The 22723-nt window shown below is 54.1% G+C and overlaps 9 protein-coding genes across 9 annotated transcripts; 4 read left to right on the forward strand and 5 right to left on the reverse strand.

Moving 5' to 3' along the window:
- Positions 1-33: 33 nt before the first annotated feature.
- Positions 34-1403, reverse strand: LTS14_005659 (uncharacterized protein; the record flags this gene model as incomplete). The annotated part of the gene is made up of 2 exons (XM_064838357.1): positions 34-1306; positions 1342-1403. The coding sequence occupies 2 exons, from the start codon at positions 1401-1403 to the stop codon at positions 34-36; spliced, it is 1335 nt and encodes a 444-aa protein (XP_064693811.1).
- A 2124-nt stretch (positions 1404-3527) lies between these two features.
- Positions 3528-4058, reverse strand: LTS14_005660 (uncharacterized protein; the record flags this gene model as incomplete). Its single annotated transcript, XM_064838358.1, has 1 exon — positions 3528-4058. One exon carries the CDS (start codon positions 4056-4058, stop codon positions 3528-3530), a length of 531 nt encoding a protein of 176 aa, XP_064693812.1.
- A 1390-nt stretch (positions 4059-5448) lies between these two features.
- On the forward strand, positions 5449-8427 carry SPT23 (SPT3 Dosage dependent suppressor of Ty-induced promoter mutations-like protein; the record flags this gene model as incomplete). The annotated part of the gene is made up of 2 exons (XM_064838359.1): positions 5449-6030; positions 6085-8427. The coding sequence occupies 2 exons, from the start codon at positions 5449-5451 to the stop codon at positions 8425-8427; spliced, it is 2925 nt and encodes a 974-aa protein (XP_064693813.1).
- Positions 8428-11402: 2975 nt separating this feature from the next.
- VEL1 (velum formation- protein) lies at positions 11403-13157 on the forward strand (the record flags this gene model as incomplete). Its single annotated transcript, XM_064838360.1, has 1 exon — positions 11403-13157. The coding sequence occupies one exon, from the start codon at positions 11403-11405 to the stop codon at positions 13155-13157; it is 1755 nt and encodes a 584-aa protein (XP_064693814.1).
- Positions 13158-13874: 717 nt separating this feature from the next.
- LTS14_005663 (uncharacterized protein) lies at positions 13875-14343 on the forward strand (the record flags this gene model as incomplete). Its single annotated transcript, XM_064838361.1, has 3 exons — positions 13875-13915; positions 13971-14205; positions 14260-14343. The coding sequence occupies 3 exons, from the start codon at positions 13875-13877 to the stop codon at positions 14341-14343; spliced, it is 360 nt and encodes a 119-aa protein (XP_064693815.1).
- Positions 14344-14496: 153 nt separating this feature from the next.
- On the reverse strand, positions 14497-14977 carry LTS14_005664 (uncharacterized protein; the record flags this gene model as incomplete). Its single annotated transcript, XM_064838362.1, has 2 exons — positions 14497-14597; positions 14653-14977. 2 exons carry the CDS (start codon positions 14975-14977, stop codon positions 14497-14499), a joined length of 426 nt encoding a protein of 141 aa, XP_064693816.1.
- Positions 14978-17071: 2094 nt separating this feature from the next.
- PUP2 (proteasome component pup2) lies at positions 17072-17937 on the reverse strand (the record flags this gene model as incomplete). Its single annotated transcript, XM_064838363.1, has 3 exons — positions 17072-17351; positions 17417-17858; positions 17913-17937. 3 exons carry the CDS (start codon positions 17935-17937, stop codon positions 17072-17074), a joined length of 747 nt encoding a protein of 248 aa, XP_064693817.1.
- Positions 17938-18290: 353 nt separating this feature from the next.
- Positions 18291-21238, forward strand: alp4 (gamma tubulin complex Spc97/GCP2 subunit Alp4; the record flags this gene model as incomplete). The annotated part of the gene is made up of 3 exons (XM_064838364.1): positions 18291-18624; positions 18688-20828; positions 20903-21238. The coding sequence occupies 3 exons, from the start codon at positions 18291-18293 to the stop codon at positions 21236-21238; spliced, it is 2811 nt and encodes a 936-aa protein (XP_064693818.1).
- Positions 21239-21422: 184 nt separating this feature from the next.
- On the reverse strand, positions 21423-22540 carry LTS14_005667 (uncharacterized protein; the record flags this gene model as incomplete). The annotated part of the gene is made up of 3 exons (XM_064838365.1): positions 21423-21508; positions 21566-22091; positions 22157-22540. The coding sequence occupies 3 exons, from the start codon at positions 22538-22540 to the stop codon at positions 21423-21425; spliced, it is 996 nt and encodes a 331-aa protein (XP_064693819.1).
- Positions 22541-22723: the final 183 nt, after the last annotated feature.

Genomic DNA, 22723 nt, shown 5'->3' on the forward strand with positions numbered 1-22723 from the left:
CAGCTTTAGGCGGACTACCGAGGGTGGTATCATTCAGTCGTTCACGATATCAGCAATCTTGATTGACCTCCGTAGTGCTTGTCCTTGGTTTGGTACCCAATTTTCTAAGACCCTTACACCTTCTGTCATGGTGAAGTTCGTGCTTTGCTCATCGTCTTCAATGAATCGAACAGTACCACCCTGTCTCGCCATTATCGAATCTGTAAGACGCATCAAGCGCTTCACCAGTTCTGGAAATTCCAGCGCCTTCATGCCTCCTCGCATGTGAATCATACGCTGCTGAGCTGGCCGATGCACAGCATTGGCTGCATTCCGATCTCCATACATGGACTCGTGAAACCCGATACGTCCTACCGCGAGTATCAGGCCATCCGAAGACGCACGATTCGGGTCTTGAAGAGCCTCGTTGATGGCACTGATGGCTTGAGCTTGCAGCCAATATGACGTCTCTCGTGGTAGGATACCGAGCCGGATCATATCTCCACTTGCAAACAGCAGGCGCACATAGAACAGTGCAGGCTCAGCCAAGGCATGCTGCGTCATGAATCTCTCCCACATCAGACCTTGCTCGTATGTAATTCTCAGGGCAGGCCAGCCTCGAGGTGCGAAGACAGTCATCATATGATGCAGAACGTTGTCAAACCATGGCTTACTCGGTACTGGAGCGCAGTTGTATGGGTCAGCCATGCCGCTGTACGGTGCGGCTGGCAAGCGCAGTGGCGAGACAGGGAGTGTGATCCCTTCCCACTTGATTTCGTCTTCCGCTTTTCGCTTATGACCGTGCTTGACAATGTCGCGGATCTGTTCCTGGACGGAAAGACTCTGGTCAGGCCGGCATTGTGGACATTTGCATGGAGTGCTCAAGCGTGAGTTTGGAGTCACGGGCCCGAATGGTTCGTCTACGGTTGTCACAGAGGTCAAACTTCCGGCGGACAGAGTAGAGCTTCGAGAAAGCCGTGGTCTCGAAAGCTCGTCGCTTGATTGAGCACAAGTACTGCCCTCGGTGAACTGCTCGGTGCCGGCCTTCGTCGAGGATCCAGCTTTGGCGGCGTGCTTCTGCACTTTGGCATCGCCGGTCTTTCGCAGGGGCGCTGGACGCTTGACCTTTCCGCTCAGCTCTTCGAGTTGCTCGAAGTTCCGCCGCCGTCTTCCAGGCCATGATTTTGTGGCCGCCTGCGATCTGATCCGCCTTCGATTTATGGCGGAGGTTCCATTGTTTGGGTTACTGCTTGTAGCAACCACGAATTGGATCTCCTGGTCGGCTTGAGGAATACTCTTGGGTGGCATTGATGCGTATCGTGGTAGGCTGCATATATTGATTACTGCAGGTTCCCGTCTCACCTCGGCCAGTCAGAGTGCTGGAAGATAACAGATTGCGATTCGTTCGGTGCTCGCGAATCCATTTTTTCTCTGGTCTTGAGGAGGGTTTGGCCTGTCAGCAAGATGGACGCCTATCATCACCGAAAGAGTACACTGCACACTGTGGTCTGTGCGTCTCGCTCTTGTGTTGGGCGATGCCGCGGTGTCTTTTGATGACAGTCTTAGACTCGAGATCCTTTCTTTCTGTTTCTCACTGCGAGGACTTTCATATCTACAATTAGGCTCTACGATTCGCGCAAGCACAAGGACTGCTTGATTTCGAGATCACGGAGACACGACGCACCAGCTTTGCATCAAACCTTGCAGTTTGTGACCGGTTCTACAATGGCCACACTTTCTCGGCTGTTCGTGGAAGTGTAATTGATGCTAAGTACGCGCGAGGTGTACCAATTGAGTTCTCGAATCCGAACACGAACGTGTTGCACACCGTGGACAGCGAGGACGATGGCCGCAGCGAGCGGACGAACCGCCCGAGACCAGGGAAGCTAAATTCTCAGATTCCTCCCCTTGGTTCATGGCAGAGCATCTCGTCGCTCAACCACGGTGTTGTGTTGGACAGTGAATGTGCAGCGATTTCTGCGCCAACCATCTCTGGTAGCGATGATGCACGCGGACCCCTTCCTCGCGTGGCGAATATGAACAGGGTCCGAGCATACACCACCTCCCGCATGGTTAGCACTCCCACTATACGCTGGCTTGTATGATACAGGATATCCGAGGCCTTGCGGTCATCTATCTTCTCGGCTCACGTAATCAGTCTCAACCTAGTCACTATCTTCTGTAGACCGAGATTGCCTCCTAACACTACTTACCCGGCGAATTCTTCCTTGGTCATGGTAGTTTCCTCATTCCGCGAGTAGATAGTACGGCCTCGCCAGAGGCAGCCATAGATTCATATGTGTATATTCACAATCATGAGCTCACAGCTTCAGTATGCACTTTCTCAAACATCGCCGTTAAAACTCCCCGGTTCAGTCTCCGAACCTCTAATACATCGGTCAGCATCTCACCCGGTCTGGATTCTCGCAGTAGCTGCCTTACCAGAGTCTTGTGAAAAGACATTCGTCTGATCGACCCAACGATCACCCTCCCGAAGCACAAATACAGCCTCTACGTTCCCAGCGCCGGAATGCCAACTCCACGGAACCAGACTGAGGGTCGTGTTTTGAGTATGCGTTGTGAGTCCGAACCAGAACCTCGCGACCTCAAGCACAGCTGACATCCACTCTTCATCGAGTGTCGCTTGCGGGTCACAGAAGTCCAACGATAACGACTCGATACGAACATCTGGCCTGAAAAGCCCAGCCAAGACTTTCGAGCAAGCCAGCGCAGATCTTAAGTGGTCGGTCCCAAAGTAGTGGGATGACTTGACCCGGACAGCGACCCTTCCTACTTTCCTGACGTGTCGCAGCATCCGAGCGTCAAAGAAGCCTCAAGGAATGGTCGGGGATGCTCGTTCAAACGATACAGTGTCGAATGTATAGAGTAATGCACAAGCCTCCCCGTGTATTTGCTTACAGACACGCAGCAGAGCAGGATTTACCTGGGAGTGATTGCCGCCGTGGTGGGAGTTGGTGACCACATGGCGAGGCTTCGAAGGATCCTCTTGTTGAAGTGGGTGATGAGTGTACAGGACTTCAGGCATGTGAATCGTGAGGTGGCGATCGTTGTTGCTTAGAACATGTCTGTAGATTTGCTCGCGAAGCTCAAGTGGTAGATGGAAGAAGTGGCAGTGTGTGTTCGCCATGTGTTCGTCGGCGGTCAGTGAGAGAGTGCGTGTCGAAATGAAGAGATGGAGGTGGTGTGGTCAATGAGTTACGCAGCTTGCCGGCGCGAAAACCGAAATGGAAGGAGCGGGAGCAGGGATTTGTGGGGCCGGAAAGGTCCTCTGGCGCGACAATTAAGAAGTGTGAATGTCTGTCCTGTGGCTTCACCATTAGCCATTGGTATTTCGCCGCGGCGTGGCTGGCAAAGCGCCAGGTGACTCCACCCAACGCGTCAATCACCATGTAGGATTGGTTGAATACTGGCAAGAAAGCTTGCCTCTTAGCGACGCCCAGCTCTGAAAACATGTCAGCATCTGTCCACGCCTCGAAATGAGAAAGCAGCTCACCATAGCCACGCCCACGATCATCCGTAGCATCAACTCACGTGCCCTCACCTCCTAGCTTGAGCTTCGCCCTATCGTGAAGCGAGCGCACGAAGTAGATCTCCAACTGCATGATCGTAGGCCCCCTCGCAGCTCGAAACCAATGCGCCGCAATCTCCAGCATCGAGTTCAACCATTCCTCCTCCAACACGCCTTGTTGTGCACGAAAAGTGAGGTCGAGCACTGTAATCTGAAGGTTAGGCTGTAGACAGCCAACGATGACTTTCGTGCAGATTGCAGCTTCCCTCGTGATAGCGCCTCTCCAAGGGACTTCGGAGAAGTTCACACTGATATTCTGCACATGCCGCATACGCCCCAAGAGCCGCGCATCCATCCGCTTGGAACGCTGATCCCGTTGCCATTGAAATTGCAGAAGTGCGAGGGTCTGCGGCTCGTAGAGGTAGCGGCGTGCCTCGCTATACACGCTCTTGCACGTCCGCAAAAGCGCTGCTCGGCGAAAGCGTTTGGGTGTCGTTTTATCCATGGCTATGACAAGGGGAGTCTTGGTAGCGTCCCGATATGCTAGCATGATAAGATCGTTGTCTTTGAGGAGACCTGGCACATTGATGGTGATGCGATCGGGACGGAGGACATGGATGTAGATCTGCTCACGAAGCTCAAGGGGCAATTGGCGCAAAGGACAAGCATCTTGACTGGCACTGGCCACGGCCACGGACGCAGCGCCTCTCTTCCGAACGTTGTTCACAGAAAAGGTCGGAAGCTGTGCGAAGGTGGATTCAGATGCAGAAGGAGCGGGTCAGGCTGTGTTGGTCGCGGAACGGGTCGTGACAACCTGTTGTTTGCTTGTCCGGCACGATATTCACGTTATCGCCGACATCTCATTGTAAAGGCGGGCAAGAAATTTGAGTCTTGTTCATCTGTGTACCAGTGGTTGCCAGCATCGGACTAGTGGATAGTCTGTCCGAAAGTGCAGGTGGCGACTCCGACATGTGAAATCCCACGTGAGAGTGCTCCGAACACCGCAGCCCAGGGTTAACCAGCTCGGCACTTTTACGAACACTTCATTCGAGTGTTGTTCAAGGGAGAACGAGGTCAGAGATATGGACCCGAAGGAGATGCTGCTTGAGGAAAGGCTATGCCGCGAATCGGGCCGTGGTTCGGACGCTGAGCAGAAGGCGTGGCAGACGACGCCAGGCCATGGACAGGAGCAGGTTTGTGGGATTGGGACAGGAAATGGTAAGCCTCTCGCTGCTTGATCCGAAAGGTCAAAATATAGCCAAACTCTTGTGTAGCAACTGTACAATCATCGTCTGCTCAAACAAAGACCATATCGGAAGGGCAAGGTTGCGTCTGTCGTCACGGATCTGATCCATCAGATGAATCCTTGACTTGCATGCGGCAGCCCAAGCGCCACCCCGCACTTACTCGAGCCGTGCTCTCGAAAGAGGAGAGCGACCAGAAGTTGATGGTGGTGTCGTATACTGGTAGAGCTGCCACGCGACAACGAGACCATCGGGCCATTCGTGAGCTGAAGCAGTACCTTGACTGTTGTATCTTGCTGACCACAACAAGCTCATAATACGAGCTGCGTCCAACTTCTCGCGTAATCCCCGCCTAGTGGCCTGAACTCTAACGGGCGCTCTCTCGCGACTCTGCTATTGCTGCTCTCTTGTTAGCTCCGCACACCACCATATCTCTAGTCCTACGGCGGGTCCCCAAGTCCTACTCTATACAGACATCCCACGGCGCTGCAGTATAAGTCACGGAGTCAAGAGCTGGAGCAAGAGATGGTGGGTTATTGGTAGACTTGTGGAGCGGAGAGGGACCAGGAGGCAGAGGCAGAGGCAAGAGCGCTCGTAGGCGCTCTCCACATTCATCTGTCAACCCTTCCACCTTCGGCAACAGCAGGAAGTCACGGTATCTTGCTTGGCGAGCTCCTCGGCTGGTCGTGCTACGCGATGGACCCGCGCAACACCCCTGGGAATGGCGACGTCGACTGGAATGACCCCATGTTCAATACTGCCTTCGATGACAGCATGAATGATGTAGTCGAGTTCGACATCGACAGGTTCACCAACCACAGCACATACCTCGACGAACATGGCATCAACATGCGCACATCTTCCAAAGCAGGATTTGACCCTCCCACTGTCACCGGCGCACAGCAAGCACCCGCCGGCATCCCCGTCGGCGCATCTACAGAAAGCTCGAGTCAAGACTCGGCCTCAGACACGTCAAGCAGACGCAAGAGGAAAGTCACCGAGTCGCCTGGATCTGTCTCAGCACAGGCCACCGAGACTGGAGTGAAGCTTGAGGATGAAATGGACATGGCAGGAGCGTCCAACGTGCACCCATACAACCAGGCGCCAGTCCAGCGCATGGACGACCTTTCGCTCGAACACGCGTTAGATGGGATGGCGCCCTTTGAGTTTGTTGGCAACAGTAATGCTGCCAGCCCTGAACAGAATCGTGATTTTGGCATGCCTGTCTCCTTGGCGCAGATGCACGTGCCCATGGCGCACACGTATCCGCCGTCTCCAGTAAGCGCAGAACATCCGTACCTTCCTCACCCAGCTTACTAACACTGCATACAGCAGCAGCAGACAATCAATCCCGGCATGTTCCAGCTGGGCTCGGAAGACCCGAACGGAGCTCTCGACGCCACTGCCATGTTCAACAATGCATCGCCTAATGCAGTATTTTCCACGCCATCATCAGACAGTAACGAGACCTTCAACGCTAATCCAGCTTGGAACAACGGCATGATCCAGAACCCCACGTGGCCGCAGGAATTTGGCAATCAATTTGCCTCACCAGGCGGTCTTGCCTTCACGCCATCTCCTAGAGTTAACGGCGCGACACCACCGGCGACTACGCGGGCGGCTCCAAGCACTCTCGGCAGATCCCCTCTGCACATCGCCCCCATTGCGGCCAAATCGCGCGTGGAGACCCAGATCAATATAGTGATGACCTTGGAGACTCCACCGCCCGGCCTTGAGCATCTCCATTTACCACTTCATACTATTGCCAAATCCAAGCTGCTCGCGAAAGATGAGTATGAACGCAGCAAGTCTCTGGAGCTGCATACTATGTTGGTGTGCACTTCAGCTATGCACAACAAGCAGCTGAACGAGAGAGCACTACGGAAAGCCGCTCTCCAGAATAATGATGAGATCCAGCGACGTGCGGAGTTTGCGCGCGAGTCTGGCGACGATGATCGAAACGATGCCAGGAATGTGGAGGATGCAGAAAAGCCAGCTAATGGTGGCGAAGTCCGCATATGCCCAAATTGTATTCAAAGAGAGCGCAAACGGGCGGCGCGCAAGAAGTTGAAAAAGGAAGAAGAGCAACAGCACTGGGAACGTTACGAGACGGAACGAGTCGTGGTCTTCAACTCACAGGAGTACCTTGCATTCAAGCCGTGGGAGAAGCCTCAGCAGGACAATGTGCTCGAGGACCCACCATACGTTCCACCAGAGGGCGCAGTACAGGTAGCAGCTGCCATGCGTATTGCATGCTATTGTCGCCACCAGAACGAGAAGGAGGGCTTCAAGGTCATCTTCACGCTCAAGGATCAAACGGGCAACGTGGTTGCTCAACAAATGTCCGACTCGATCCTCATAACAGACGATCATAAGACACATCCACCAAGTTATTCGGCTACCATGCCAGGAGAGTATGACGGGAGCTATGCAGCATTTGGAGGTGCATCGAACGGCCTTCCCAGCTCCCAGTCCATGGTCAACCTCTACCAGCCAGGCCTACCAAACTTCCCATCGTCGCGCTCTACTGGTAACCTGCAGGCCATGCAGTACGGCCAGATGTACAACTCGCACAGTCATGTTCACCAGGTGCCGAACTCTGGCTACACCTCGCAGGCTACTTCAGCGACAATGACACCAACGAGCTTGTCACGACCCGGCTCACCTACCAACGCTGGACACTCCGGGCCGAACAAGAAGCGTAAAGCTTCGGGAGGCGCTCATAGGCGGCTTCCAAGTGGGCTGACCATGACGCGAGTCGACACGAGCCAGCCGCCTTCTGCGACCATGCCTTCTGCCATGTCTCTGACCTCACCATTCTCACCTTCAACAGATTATGCTCAGTCTCAGCAGTACATGACAATACCAGCCAACGGAGGTCCGGCGCAGTTCTTCGGTAGTGCACCACCAACGCCCAGCGAGACCCAGCAACCGTTCTTCACGCAAGCTACTCTGGATCAGCAATTCGCGCGATCTCAGCAAGCGCAAGCCCAACAAGCTTACTTCTCACATCCTTCGTCCGCCGTGCCCAGTCGGTCCTCTAGTCCGGTACTCACGCAGAGTCGGGCGAACATGAATGCATACGCTAGACACCCAATACAGACTCCGACGAATACGATGCAGGCACGACAAGCACCTTACCAGCAGCAACAAGCACAACAGCTACTACAGCAGCAGCAACAGCAAATGGTCCAAGCAGGTGGCGGTGCAGAGCCCGAGACTTCATCCCTCCCAGCCATCACCAGGATGGTGCCCTCAGAGGGACCTGTCCGCGGCGGCACCGAAGTCTCTATCTTCGGCTACAACTTCCCTAACGGCATGACAGTAATGTTCGGCGACAAAGCCGCCGCCTCCACCTTCTACGGTCCACAATGTGTCCTTGCGACTGCCCCGCCTAGCAGACCCGGCGGCGTTAACGTCACCCTCATACCGCCGAATGGGCAGCAGAGCACGCAGTATGTGCCGCAGCAGATGAGCCGACAAATTTTCACATATAAAGATATCCTCGATCCGAAAACGACGGAGATGGCGCTGAAGTATTATTCGCAGCAACAGTCGGGGAACCCGGCGCAGTGGATGCAGTATGGCCAACAAGCGGCGCAGCAATTCCAGCAGTCGAGCTATAACGTTAGAGACCAGGGAGGCTATGGGCAGGGGCCTGGGAATAATGGTTGATGGTAAGTCTACGTCGATTCTTGTTTTTCTTCTCGCGAACACGAAAGGCAGATGGCAGTAGTGGTGGTTGTGGTCTGTGGGCTGTCGCTTCGATGGAAGTTGAACGATGGACGAAAGGCAAAGAGCGTAAGGCTTGGGGGGGGGGCGCAGAAATGATATCTATGGAATGCCGCTTTAGCGAAGGATAACACGGGAAATTGGACAGCGTAGGTACGCTGAGGCGTTTGGGCGGTCTCTTATATGCAAGCTGCGAGCGGAGATTCCCGTTGAGGAAGACTCGAGGCCGCGACCTGCTGATAGGTCACGATACCCAGCGTGTAACGATTATGTACACGATGAACACAGATTGAGCGCCGTATATACGGGTTTGGCTCGAATGACTGGTTTGTGCCTGCTTTCTAGTTCACGTACGTCACGCATAGATTGTGTAGCTAGCTTAAGAGCCCTCTCCCACGGGTCTGGACAGTGATGATGTGGTCGAGCGTGATAGGCTTGATGCTGTAACCTGGTTCTCGGGATACCAGTGAGGGTGGCAGCGAGGAGCATCCAAGGTTGAAACAAAGCAGTCCGTGATGCACGAGCACGCATGTAGTATGGCATGATGTCAAGAACGTGGACGTGAATGCTATAGTGACTATGCAAGATTCATGCGTGTGGCTGAGTGAAGAAACCACGGGAGGTCGAAATAACACGAACCCGATCCATAGTGAGGGCAGTGGCTGCTATATGCCGTGCTTGGACAGCACGAAACAGTGGGCTTAAAGTATACGAGCCACGGGTCTCGTCTCCAGCTCCTGTCTCAGTCAAAGACCTGCAAGTCGTAGTAAGCAGGAGGCGTCAAGACTGCGGAAGTGGGTCCTTCGCTGCACAACCACGTGTCGCTCTTCTTTGTCCCGCACGACCATGTGGCTGTTTGGCAGTCGTTCGCGAGGATGCGGGCGTCAGGTACTCTGTTCAAAGCGGCGAGGACGGGAGGGAGGGGGAGGAGGAAAGTCTCCTGATGGCCTGTACAGTGGTCTCACGCACGCGCATCTGCTGTCGTGTAACCTGGGCGTGCCTCAACGAACCGGAGTTCTTGTACTCGCCTCTTGCGGATGGTACGCAGTCAGCGATGCAGGAGGCCCTGTTTTGGGGTGTCAACTGTAGCCGACGAAGCCGACGCCGTTGGGATGAGATTTTGGTTGTGTGGGAAGCTTTCTTGCATACAGCTGGGACCTACTTGGTAGACTTTCCAACATGAGGGTGTGAGTTTGAAGGTACCTTGATGAGTAAAGGCAATTGCTTGGACTGGCCGTGATGGTACACAAGGTCAGAGTTTGGTGATCAAGGTTGGAGCCCAAGCATGCGTGCAACCGCTTCTTGACAGCTCCCATTCCGGTGCGCAGCCATGAGCAACGTTACAACGATACCTAACTTTTGTGAATGTGGAAGTTTCGTGGTATAGCTGTGGCTGTATGAGCCAGCATAATGCATCACTCCACCGGATGGTCAGACGCCTAACTGCAGTCTGCAGAAACGCCATGGAGAGACACGTGGTGAGGTATGTTTGCCGATAGTCGAAATCTTGCATACTGCTCATTCCCAGCAATAACAGCTCGCCGTACAGCGGAAGTGGCTAGCATGTCCTGATAGTGAGCATGGACGTTTTGTGTAACGGTCGACTATACGAAATGCTATTAATGAGGAGTGAATATTGACAGAGGCGAACAGGTCTAGCCGGGATGGAGGGTTGCGCACACCAATACAGTATACGATTCAGAAACGATAGAAATGCTCTGTCATGACCATGTGTTACTGGGATATATGTAAATTCTCCGATTGACCAGCGAAGGATCGTTTCTCGTTCGGTAGCAGTCCCGAGACCTGGGCAACATGGCATGCACCGTGCATTCGTGCCTCGACTAATCAATGTGCTGCGGTAGGAGCGGGATGTCTCAAGGATACTGGGTCAACGGACTTTTTGGCACGTTTTTCGACGTCCGAAGTTGCCGCCCTCTTCGCAGGTGAGCTGTAACCGACCGTTGCGACAGACGGCCCGCGTCCAAACCTACCACTCGGCAGCCCAAAAGCGTTGACTAGGCTGGAACTCAGGAGCTGGAGAAACAGTGGGGACTGCTGAGTCTACGACAGGATTATTATTACGGTATGGGCGTGTCCCCTCGCCGTCTGCCTCGATTTGAAGGAAGTCATGAGCATGATGTCGACCTCCACCACCACGACCTGCATCCTCCAGATGAGCTCCCCATGCCAGAAGCTTTCAATAGCATGTGCGCCAGCTTTCCGTCTGGTCCATGCGCTGCGTTTGCGCAAATGTGAGCGGTTCCGAGTTAGTGGGACTAGCGCAGCTCGCTTCGGTTGTGCAGCCACTATTGGTCGGAGGGCACTGTCCTCTGCTCCTCCTGCTCTCTCTTCTCCCCCGTCTGCGCGTCCAGCAGCTTTCTCTTTATTGAGGTGAGCGCCTGTCCAAGGTCCCGTCGACACTTCTTTATCATCGACGAGACGCCGGCGGAGGGGAGAAGTTCATTTGTGGTGTGTAGGGTGGAGCATCTGGATTTACCGGTCGTCTGGGACACTACTCAAACCTGTTCAAGGCCTCCGACTTTCGCTGCTTCCCATAACAACTCGTCGCATTTCTGCGAACCGGCGCATATATCCTCCAGTGGCCAGGCTTTGTGTACTCTCCAATCCAACTAATATCCCTGGTAGCATATCATAATCTGTGAGTCTGCCATCCCTTGCGTGCCAGCGCGCTTGCCTCCAATCTCCCGGGCGAAAGCTGCTCCCAGATCCACGCGTGTGGTACCGCCTATAACCCAAGGCCGCCGCCATGGATTGAGCAGGCTCTCATCCTGCCAGAACCCGCCTCACTTTCGTTGGTCAGCAATGCTTGACAACGTGCGTTGTCGGCTACCATACGAGAAATTATGCTGATTATGAGAACAGATCAAGGACAGCCATTGCTTCTATCGGACTACATGTCTACCAAAGGGAGCATGGAGAGTCGCGAACCCGACAATGTAACGACGAGTCGCACGACTCGCGTGACGAAGGATGGCAAAACTCTCAATTACCATCTCAAGGTCATCCAGCAACCAGAGCGTGCGAGAGCATGTGGTGCAGGCGCGAAATCGTCAGCAGATCGCCGTCCAGTCGATCCTCCGCCGATTGTTGAGCTCAGGATCTTCGACGGCGCTGCTCCAGACACCGACATCACGTTCTCCATGAATGCCAACTATTTCTTATTCGCCACCCTGGAGCAGGCACGAGTCATTGCCCATGGTCGCGTGCCCGAAAGCAAGCAACAACTCACTGTCCTCACTGGAACACCCGTAGCGGGCATGGTTTACCTCGATCGACCAATACCAGCAGGCTACTTCATCTTCCCAGATCTGTCCGTCAGGCACGAGGGCAAGTACAGGCTCAGCTTCAGTTTATACGAGGAGCTTAAGGATGTCGGAGACGACGATGGCACTGGAGCTGCCTCATCTGGCGACGCTCACGTCACCCATCGCCTCGAAGTCAAGTCCGAGCCGTTTAACGTGTTCAGCGCCAAGAAGTTCCCGGGGTTGACCGAGAGCACTTCTTTAAGCCGCGTGGTCGCTGAGCAAGGCTGTCGTGTGAGGATACGACGCGACGTGAGAATGCGCCGTCGCGACACGAAGGCATCCGGCAAGGATTGGGGTGACTACGAGGACGAGACAGCAGAAGCCCGAGCACACGCATCCGTCGAGCCAGACTCCTCCACACACCACATAGCACCAGAAGCACATGGCCGCCCAAGATCCTCTAGCAACGCCAGCCTCCACTCGCTACCCCTACCCTTGTCTCGTCGCGAGTCGCAAGAGCTGGGTCAGGCCTATAGTCAACCATTCGGGAACGGTCCAAACACACCACAGCACGCCTACGCTTCGACGTCTGCTTACGGCCCGTCACCTACACAGTCATATCAGCCGCCTCCGTTCATGTCGCAACCCAGCATGCAGCCACCACCACTTCAGTACGGTGCCCATCATGCGTATGCACCACTACCACCCCCTACCACAAGTCAAGTGCCTTCGCCTTCAGTCCCGACCTACAGCCACGGCTACCCATCGTATGCACCACATTCTCAGGCACCCCCACCATCAGAGTATGGCTACCGTGGAAGTATCGACTCGCTCCCATCCGCCTCGATCGACTCCCGTCGTCACTCATCACAGTTCAGCATAGCGCCGCCGCCACCAGCATATCCCATATCTCGACCATCATACCCAATTCCGGCGCCGATCGGCCAGCCGCACCATGCTCAGAGCTTGTCACATGGCTCTCAGGAAGGATTCATGAGCCGTATACCCCCACCTCAACCTATGGAGGTCCAGACGCGCGCTTCTGGTGCAACGACACCTCTGAGCGCTCCGCACTCGCTCGATAAGCTCAGCGTCCTACCGTTCCCACCGCCGCCATCACATTTTAACAGCAATGATCCGCTCGAAGCGGACAACTTCGATGGACCGTTCTCTGCTGCTCCTCTCAGCGCAACGGAAGGGCGTAAGCGGCTGCGCATGTCCTACGACCAGGTGGGTGCACAGAAGAGTGGCACACGTGCGGATGAGCTCTTCCCTACGGGATCTCACAGTACGCATGATGAGAGTGACTACCGGCTTCGACAAGATGGCGGTCCGAATTTACGGACAATGTCTTACAACCGTGCAAACGGCACAAGTACTACCCGTACCCTGGAGACTATGTAGAGTCAGGTGGCAAAGATGACTTCTGGATTGCAAGGCTGTGCGTGGGCAAGCGAGTGAGCGAGGTGTTATTGGCGTACATGGGTAACGGAAAGCGTGGCGTTTATGGTATCGGGTTTTAGACGGCGCATCTTTGTCGGCAGCACTGGCAACGGCGCTACTGAAGGGACACTACGTTCTTCTGTAATACGTTGGATGAGTGCGATTATGCTCGGCACGACTAGACGCATGACATGGCGGTGGTATTCTGTTTCGGCTCATATCCAATCCAATACATAGACACTACTTCGAAAATCATCTTCAAACAGGCTCTCGGCTGTCTGCTACTTCTACCTGATCCGCTGACATGAGGTCGTGAGAGAGAGAGAGAGAAGCTTCACAACGGGCATTTACCTGTCTTGAAGAAGCGTGGTTGTCCAGAATTGAGTTCAGGCTTGACGGTTGGAGGCGTTGAAACTCTCCTCGGTCGTGACTTCCGCAACGTCACTTGCCAAGGTTTTGATTGCCAACTTCACCTTTGGCCTTGTGAGGTATATACCCCACGTTCTGGGTCCTCAGTGGAAAGCAAAGCCTGGATTCGAGGACTGCGCTGCGTCATATCCCGTTCTGCTGTGGATGTGGACGTCTGACCTGGTTGCTGGGAAGCTGAGGTAGGTAAAGTAAGGTAAGTATCGCATCTTCCACAGTATTTGTTGTACTACAACGATATAGCAAAGCACAATGTCTACAGGAAACAAGAATTACGGCGTGGGCGGGACTGCGTGAGTACAGCGAGAATCTCCTATCTGCTGCTCATCAATACTGACAATACTGCAGCCAAGACGGTGGACTTTCGACAGCTGATACAGTTCGAGACGGTGGCCCTGACGCGGGGGATGCTGATGGCACCTACCAGCCTCCAGGCGGTGCATCGTCCGGCGGAGCTTCGTCCGGAGGCTCGTCTTCGGGCGGCGGCGGCAGCAGTGGCGGCAGCAGTGGTGGCAGCAGCGGTAGCTCGGGCTCCAAAGCAGGACCAGGCAATCCTAACTATGGTGTAGGAGGGACTGCGAAGGTAAGTCGTAGAGATTATGAATCCATCGCGGAGAAGTACTAATTATCATGTTAGGACGGCGGTTTATCTACAGAAGCCACGGTCGCGGATGGCGGACCAGACGATCAGGAAGCTGATGGGGAGTATAAGCCTTCTTGAAGCAGCCAGACAATGTACCCACAACTATGGTTGATGGTTGGCCACAGCGTAGTGATACGTGCCACTGTCATTTTCCTCCATGCACGCCTGGGCAGTCCTGCAACAGGTCTCGAGCACTAAGAGGGAGAGAGTGTCGATTGATCCGATACACACTCATTGAGACTGACCAGCAGGACCCGGCAACGCTCGCTTGACGGCATCATACACCTCCATCACACGTTCTTGGGAGGGAGGTGGTCCCGGACCACCCCAGGCTGTGTACAAGGTCAGCACCTCCTTAGCATCGCTTTCACGTTCGCAGTCTCTTACCAGACTTGGCAACGTCCGCCTCTGCCCACGTTCCATCTTTCTCCCGTACCCACCTGCCTACAATAAGGCCCCCGTACTGCCATTCCGATCTCACTTCGCACGTCTCACAGTGGACCGCATGTATCCATGTCCTGACCAAAGCCGCCATACGATCGAATTCTTCCTTTCCTTTCAAGAAGAAGTTGTCGTACATGAACAGCGTGAGGTGTCCGACCTGGCAAGCACGCGGCCAGTTCTCGAGTAGCGTTCCCGAGTGAGCCACATCCTCAGCAATGGTGCCCGAGGTGACGATAAGATGGATCTCCAGCTCAGGCAAAGCGCGCATCAGGCTAAACTTTCGGATGTCAAATGGAGGGATCCTCTCGGGACTTCTGTCCTCGGAAGAACGAGACGGATGTAGAAGTAACGACCTGGGCCTGTATAGCAACGACGCAGCCTCTTAATACGCTTGGAAGCATGTTCGTCAAACCTGAGGATGGAGGTCACCGTCAGCCTCGGATGGAGTGAAACGCGACTTCGCGACGAGAGATGGAGGGCGTCCGATAATGGTTGGCTCGTCTTCAGAGGCTATTCCGATGGTGCCAGGCTGTAGGAGATGACTGTAGATCTCGATGCGTAACTCCATCGGGAGCTCAATCAGGAAACAGCGCTTGCTCTTTTGATCAATGGCAGAGTCGATCGAGTCTGATGTTGCGTTCGACATCTTGAAGGTTGTGACCAGTGTCGACTTTTGTCTAGCAGGGAATGCAAGAATGTGAGAATCATAGGGAGACCTAAAACAGGAAGAGAAAACCAAGACTAGGCACTCAGACTAGCGTAGCCGTGCGAAAGCTTGATTCGATTTTTGTTGAGGAAGGAACGAGCAAAGGGTCACAAGCTCACTCACGATCTGTCCACTCATTCACTTGCGCCCGTGCTCAAGCACTTGCTACAGATGCCTTCTTGAGATTGTCAAAGATCTCAGCAAGACGCTGCTTGGTGTATTTGGTCTTTTGCATGAACGCTGTGGCGGTTGTCAGCACTGATTCGCAAGTGATATCACAGTGGGAGGGCTAAGTCAATGGCACATGCTTTCCTCCGCCCACATCCGACCAAATGCCGGGTTTGATCTTCTGCCATCGACCCACGCGGTACTCCATGTAGACATGTGAGATTGAGACCGTAGTCTCATCACTGCGGACTCGGCCAACCCACAATTGCGAAAAATTAACGGCGACGTGAAGAGATGCAGCGTCAGTATCGGGCCCTGAGTGGTTGCAAATATCTAGTTGAAATCTGTTCGCATGGCACTCGCGGCTCCAGAATTTGGTCAACGCCTCGGAGTGCAATATCTCTGCTTCCAATTCCCTAGTCACCAACGCAAGTCTCATCGTCAGTCGCGACAGGTTGCATGCAAAGCTGAACCTTGTCAAATCCACAGGGCTCTCACTTCGGTACAACTTTGCGTCGCGTCCGTACACTGGTTGCAATGTCAGGGTGGCTGGGTTACGGAGCATGCCTTTGGCTTCATCGTGGATCTGGTGGCATGCTCGCAGGATCCGAGGGTGTAGTCCCGGCTCCATACCTACGCACTTGGAGCGAGACTGCGCTATCGACTCGATTGACCGTCCGGCAATAGATCGCGTGCGGCTGGATCCAACATTGATCGAGTAAGGCTGTAAAATGTTTTCGTAGATCTTGATTCGCAGCTCACACGGCAGCTCAAGTAAGTGGCAACGCTCATCGCGCTTCTGCGTTGCTTCAGCAGTCGTGGCCATTGAGGCGTCGAAGAGGTTGTGCGGTGTGATCCGCGTTGTGGTGGTTGTAAAAGAAGTGTAAAGACGTGAAGCACACGCTTGAAAAGTTTTGAGGAAGAAAACCTCGTGATGATGGAAGTGCGTCAAGAAAGAGAGCTTCACATGACCGTCGAATGAAGCAGAAGAAGTCGCAGCTCACGTACCATCAAATAAGGCAGGAGCAAGCTATGCCCACGTACCATCGATGAACAAGGCAAGATCAGTCGATGGCTTGCGTGCTCGTCAGCTAACCACTCCTTCATCAGATTTGCATTTACGGGCCTGAGACCAGCTCTGCGACTCGTCTGCATCAGAAACAGGCACATCTTGAACCACACTCTATCAGCTAAGCCTTCAGATCACCATGAATGAAGTCGCCTCTTCCTCGCCGTCGAAGTCGCAATAATGTCTCTTGATATCGAATGTGGCGGACCGGCGTACAGTATCCAGCCTGATATAGGGATGTGCACGCCTTGATCGTCAACAAGTCTGGTGCAACATATTGGACGTTGTAAGTGATATCTTGCATGCAACCGGGCCCAGCTTTGATACAGACCCAGCACCGTCAACGCCGCAGCGCTCGAACAATGCTCTGATTTAGATATTGTGCACCCCAGCCCACCTCTCTGCTTGCCTACCACCATCTATGAGTCCCCCTCTATCCTCCCCACACAAGCCTTCATCTCCTCATCCCCATACACCCTAAACCCCTTATCCTTGGTCACGCTAGCAAGCTGCACATTATTCGCATCCAGCTTCTCCTCCATCACCTGCTTCAGCGTCTTCAGCACCAGCTCCTCGGCCTCCTGAAGGGTCAAAGACTTATGATACGATGACTGCAGCTCCGCCTGCGCACCCTCGGATCCAGACCCGATGGCTTTTGCGTCGTAGCGGTAGAAGGTACCTGAAGGTTCGGCGTGGTAACTAGCAAACACACATTAGCCCGACTTCAACTACCCAATACTATCTCATAGTATTGAATGCCTTACAGCGACGGCCCTTCCTCATCATAACCCGCAATAAGCAACGCCACGCCAAAAGGCCGCGACATAATACTCTCCTCCTCCTCCCCCGACGCTGACTCCCCAAACCTCAACGCCAAATCGCAAATCGCCTGCGTACAACTCTCCACCCCAATCGGCTCGGCATAATGAAACACATGACTCTGACTCGTGACCCGTGCATGTTCAATCATACTCCTGGCATCGGCTTGGAGCCCCGACATAGCACAACCTATGTGCCGGTCGATCTCGACTACTTTCTCGACGGAGGAGGTTTCGAGTAGGGAGGAGGTGATGCGTTTCTCTACTCCCAACACGGTGCCGGAGGAGGTGGTGATGCCGATGGCGGTGCTGCCGAGCTTAATGGCTTCGAGGGAGTATTCGACTTGGAAGAGGCGGCCTTCGGGGGAGAAGGTGTTGATGCCGCGGTCTGCCGTAAGTGTTAGTAGGTTGTATATGTGGTGTGTTGGGGAAAGGTTTGTACCATATTCTGATCGCGCGATGAACATGTTGGCCGTCTGTACGGTGTTTCGCCGCTGGTGTACTTTTGTTTATGCAGTGGTAAGGCGTGATGTGGTGGTGCTCGATGTGTTTGTGTGTGTGTGGGGATTCTGATGGTAGTGTGACTTGGTTGTTTGTATGTCTTGTGTGTTTGACGATGAGGCTCTACTGTTTGAAGCTATCATGTTGTAGGCAGCTTGGAGACGCAATGTTCGGATCCATCAGCCGAAGCCCTAAATTTCAATCTTTGGCCAGCGCGACCGCGTCTCACACCCCGCGATAGTTATGTATGGTAGGAAGTCAACATGGGGACAAACATGTGATTGCGAAAGAGGCTGACGAATGATAATGACAAACCGAGATGTCGACCGCACCACCCTCACGAACAGCGAGTGTGGCTGAGCCAAGACGAACATCGGCCTCATTGCGACAGAAGAGTCGAGCAGCTTCTGCTGCTATCGACCAGGAAAACCGACCGGACTCGAAGGCATCGACCACGCGCAAAAGCTCGACCACCACCACCGAGACGCGCACGGAGAGAAGGACGATCGATGAGAGGCTTATACGACGAACAAGAAGCCCACTGAAGCCGACGGAGAGCAATGCGAGTGGTGGGCGCAAAACTAAGGATGGCGGGGAGAGAGGGCAGCGGGCGGAAAAGGCGAGGAAGGAGGAGATGAGGGCGTCAATGCAAGGTAAGTGAGCTGTGTACTCTATTGTGTGTGAGTCCAGTGTGGCAGGTGCTGATTTGTAGGCAGCAACGACATGGAGTCCTCAAGCAACCTTACTCCCACCCTCTTCCAGCGCACCTCTAGCTGGCCGAGTATCGATACCGCCACAGTCGCAACATGCACCAGCCTCGGTACATCCTCCGCCGTTCAACCGTCTTGGTCTAGAACAGCAGGAGTCTGCTCTGGTCGAGGATCTGTTGTATGTTCTCTTGGGCTTCGAAGGACAATATGTCCGCTACGTTGAATCCTACAACCCTTTGGATGAGCAGAGCCGCCTTATCGGACCGAACTACAGGATCGCCAATGGACTGGACCCGAGCTTGCGGGACTTGGCCGGTGGTATGCTGAAGACGGCCACTCACTTCGCAGCACTGGAGCTGTTCGTGGAGACCATGGGTAGGGAGGAGTGTGGCAGCGTCAGCCATGCCTTATGCGCGTCGATACGGAAGCTCTTAAAGGACCACCTGATCTTGATCGCCCAGCTGGAGCACCAGGCACTGACCAATGAAGGCTTCACATTACACCAGATGAATCTGCATCTCAAGCCGACAGGCCACATATTGACACAACTCTATAGCCTAGCTCAGGAAGTGCTAAAGGCGAACAGCATGCTTGGCGATCTCCTAGAAGATGATACGTCAGACCAAGCAGACGAGTTCGAAAATATCCTTGAATCCCTCCGTGAAGGGCGCGACACAAGTATTCCGGGAAAGCGCACATGCAAAGGTGGCTCCGTCCTCCGCTTGATCACGAAACGACTACAATCCTCTTCCGGCGACCCAGCGGCGTACCAACTCCTCCAAACACTACTCCGCGACAGCAGCCGACCATACATGCGCATGCTAAACGAATGGCTCCACCACGGGAATGTCCGCGATCCGCACAACGAATTCCTAATCAAAGAACAGAAGTCTATCCGCCGGGAAGGACTACAGCAAGACTACACAGACGAGTACTGGGAGAAACGGTACACCATCCGGCCCGAACTCATTCCTCCCCAACTCGAAGCCGTTAAGGACCGTGTCCTACTAGCTGGCAAATACCTCAACGTCGTGCGAGAATGTGGCGGCATCACAGATATCAATCGCGACTTGAGCAATAGCGAACAGGTCCCCCACACTTTCTCCGACCCGCGCTTCCTCGAGAACGTCTCGAACGCCTACGCCTTCGCCAACCGTAGTCTGATGACCCTGCTGCTCACAACCCACGGCCTCCCCGCTCGCCTTAGGAGCCTGAAACACTACTTCTTCCTCGACCGCTCCGACTTCTTCTCCTACTTCCTCGAACTCTCCGCCTCGGAACTCAAGAAGACCGCGAAGAACGTCAATGCCGGAAAACTGCAAAGTCTCCTCGATATCGTGCTCCGACAACCCGGCTCTGTGGCCGCCGAAGATCCTTTTAAGGAGGACGTCAGGGTCACCATGTCCGATACTGGACTTACGGGATGGTTGATGCGGGTTGTCAATGTCCAGGGGATGGATGCTGATGCCTCGTCCTTGTCGTTGGCGAACACTTACACGGGGAGTGTGACGGGCAAAGACGAGAAGGAGATTTCAGGGTATGAGGCCCTAACGCTGGATTATGCTGTCCCGTTTCCGCTTTCGTTGATTGTATCGAGGAATACGTTGACGAGGTATCAACTTCTTTTCCGCTACCTTTTGTCGCTCCGGCATCTGGAGGGTTTGTTAACGCAGAGTTGGACGGAACATACGAAGTCTCCTGCTTGGCTACGGAAGGGTCCTCGGCGGAAAGGTGCAGGTGCTGACAGTGCTGGTACCGAGGTGGAGAGGAAGATCGAGAACTGGAAGCGGAGAGCATGGTGTCTAAGGGCGAGGATGTTGTGTTTTGTGCAGCAGCTGTTGTACTTCTGCACAAGCGAAGTCATTGAGCCGAATTGGCGGAGCTTCATGGCGAGGGTTGAGGAGGCGAGGGACGGTGATGAGGAGGTGCAGGGGCTGGTGCAGGATGATACTGCGGCGGGCTCTACACAAGGCGGAAGTGCTGGACCCTCAGCTACGACAGCGACTTCGAGGCCGGCGACCGCTAAGAGCGGATCGGCTACTACCCCGAAGGTTAAGAGGACGGTGGATGAGTTGATGCAGGATCATGTTGATTTCTTAGCGACATGTCTGAAGGAGTGCCAACTTACTAATTCCAAGCTTCTACGCGTAAGTTAACCCACCACAGCCATTCCCTTTCCCTGACCATATGATCTCTCGTGCTGACTTTGATTCCATACCAGATCAACTCAAAAGTAACCTCCACCTGCGTCCTCTTCGCCAACTACACCTCCTCTTTATCCCGCTACCTCGCATCTCTCTCGCCCGACGAGAACGGAAATACAGCGGCTACTGCGCCCGATCCGGCGAAGCTGGACAAGCTGTTCAGTATCTTGCAGCAGTATGAGGATCATTTCAGCAGGCATTTGAAGATTCTATTGGATGCGTTGAATTACCTTGCTGCTACGGAGACGGTGGTTTTCCTGGGCCTTTGTGCGAGGTTGAGTATGGCTGGGGAGGGAGGAAGAGAGGGTGGGGCGGGGCCGAGCGCTTATGGGTGCGGAGATGTGTCGAATTAGGCGGAGGTTTGTGATTGTGTGGCGGACGACTGTTGCGGTAGTGATACGGTGGGTATGAACGAAAAGGGTTTATGGCGCGAAAGGCTATGGCAAGCGCTTGCTGGTGCAAGCGTGCGATCTTGGGTGTGATACTCGATGTATGGGGGAGGTGCTGATCTGGAATGCTTCATACGCTTGTTCACCCTCATATGAACTGCTCGATATCGATCGCCAAAATTTGACCACCGATCAGGCGTCCGTTGACGGGTGCCAGAAGACCACCATTCGTTCCTACGAAGCAATGCAGTCAGACACGCACCAGCGACCAAGATTTAGGATGAGACTCACCCATATACAACACCCCAGCATCCTCCCGAGTCCGTCCGAACTGCGCAGACGTGACGCCCTCCAAAGTCGTATCATTGATACCTCCCGCTAGCACGACCACCACACCATCGGGCGAGACTCTATACAACTGATTCGCACCAACTACATACGCCGTCCCATCCTGTGCGAGCGCGAAATCATCTGGAAAGGGCATAGTAGCCACGAGCTCAATCTCATCAGTAGCATTACCATGTTTATCAATAGCAATCCTGCACAGGATGTTATCGCCAAGGTTCGTAAAGTACAAGTACTCATCGATGACGTGGAGACCGTCTACGCCTAGTGGAAGGAATGGATTGGAGGAGTGCAAGATGTCGTCTTCGATCACGATGGTGTAATTGCCACTGAGGGTGTCGAGTTTCCAGACGAGACCTTTGGCTGCGTCTGCGATGAGGATGGTGGTTGGTCTGCTGGGGAGGGAGACGATGCCGTCTGGGAGGCCGATTTGTGTGAGGTTGGCGAGTAGAGTGACGAAGTTTTCCCTGCCCTGCTAGGAGTATAAGCTATCGGGAACGAGAGACTAGAGTCTGCGCCAAGGAGTTTTGGACGTACCGAACTCCAAGCTTTCATATCGATCCTCCACGCCGCAGCACTACCAGCCGCCGCTTCGCTCGTCATAAGATTCACCTGGGACGTGACGGCCACGAAGATATCATCTCCTATTTCCGTGATACCTAGCACGCCGTTCCCGGCTACAAATTGGAGGACCCTCTCTTCGGTATGCTCGAAGGGATTCACTAGGAAGATCGCGGCGGCACTGAGAGAGGTGCAGAGGATGTCACCGTTTCGGCGGACGGCTAGGTTCTCGATCCAGGTCGTGTTTGGGAATTGGTAGATGAGGTTCACGCTGGTCTCGCTGGGCGTGGGTAGGGCGTGGGTAGTGATGATGGTGGCGAGGAGTAAGAGGAAAGTAGGGTGGAGTTGTGAGATATGCATGTTGTGTATGGGTGGCTATTCTTTGATGGAGATGGGCGAAGGTCGTACGATGTATTTGGCGAGACGAACGCTACTGGCGGTTATTTTCTACCTTTTCTCACCCCAGCCAAAGCTGTCCAACCTCGTCACTGTCTTGACTGTTGACATACGATGATGCCCTGCGTACCGGTGAAGGGTAGATGA

The sequence above is a fragment of the Recurvomyces mirabilis genome (assembly GCF_035927965.1).
Source record: "Recurvomyces mirabilis strain CCFEE 5264 chromosome Unknown scaffold_14, whole genome shotgun sequence".
In the NCBI taxonomy this organism is placed as follows: Eukaryota; Fungi; Ascomycota; class Dothideomycetes; order Mycosphaerellales; family Teratosphaeriaceae; genus Recurvomyces; species Recurvomyces mirabilis.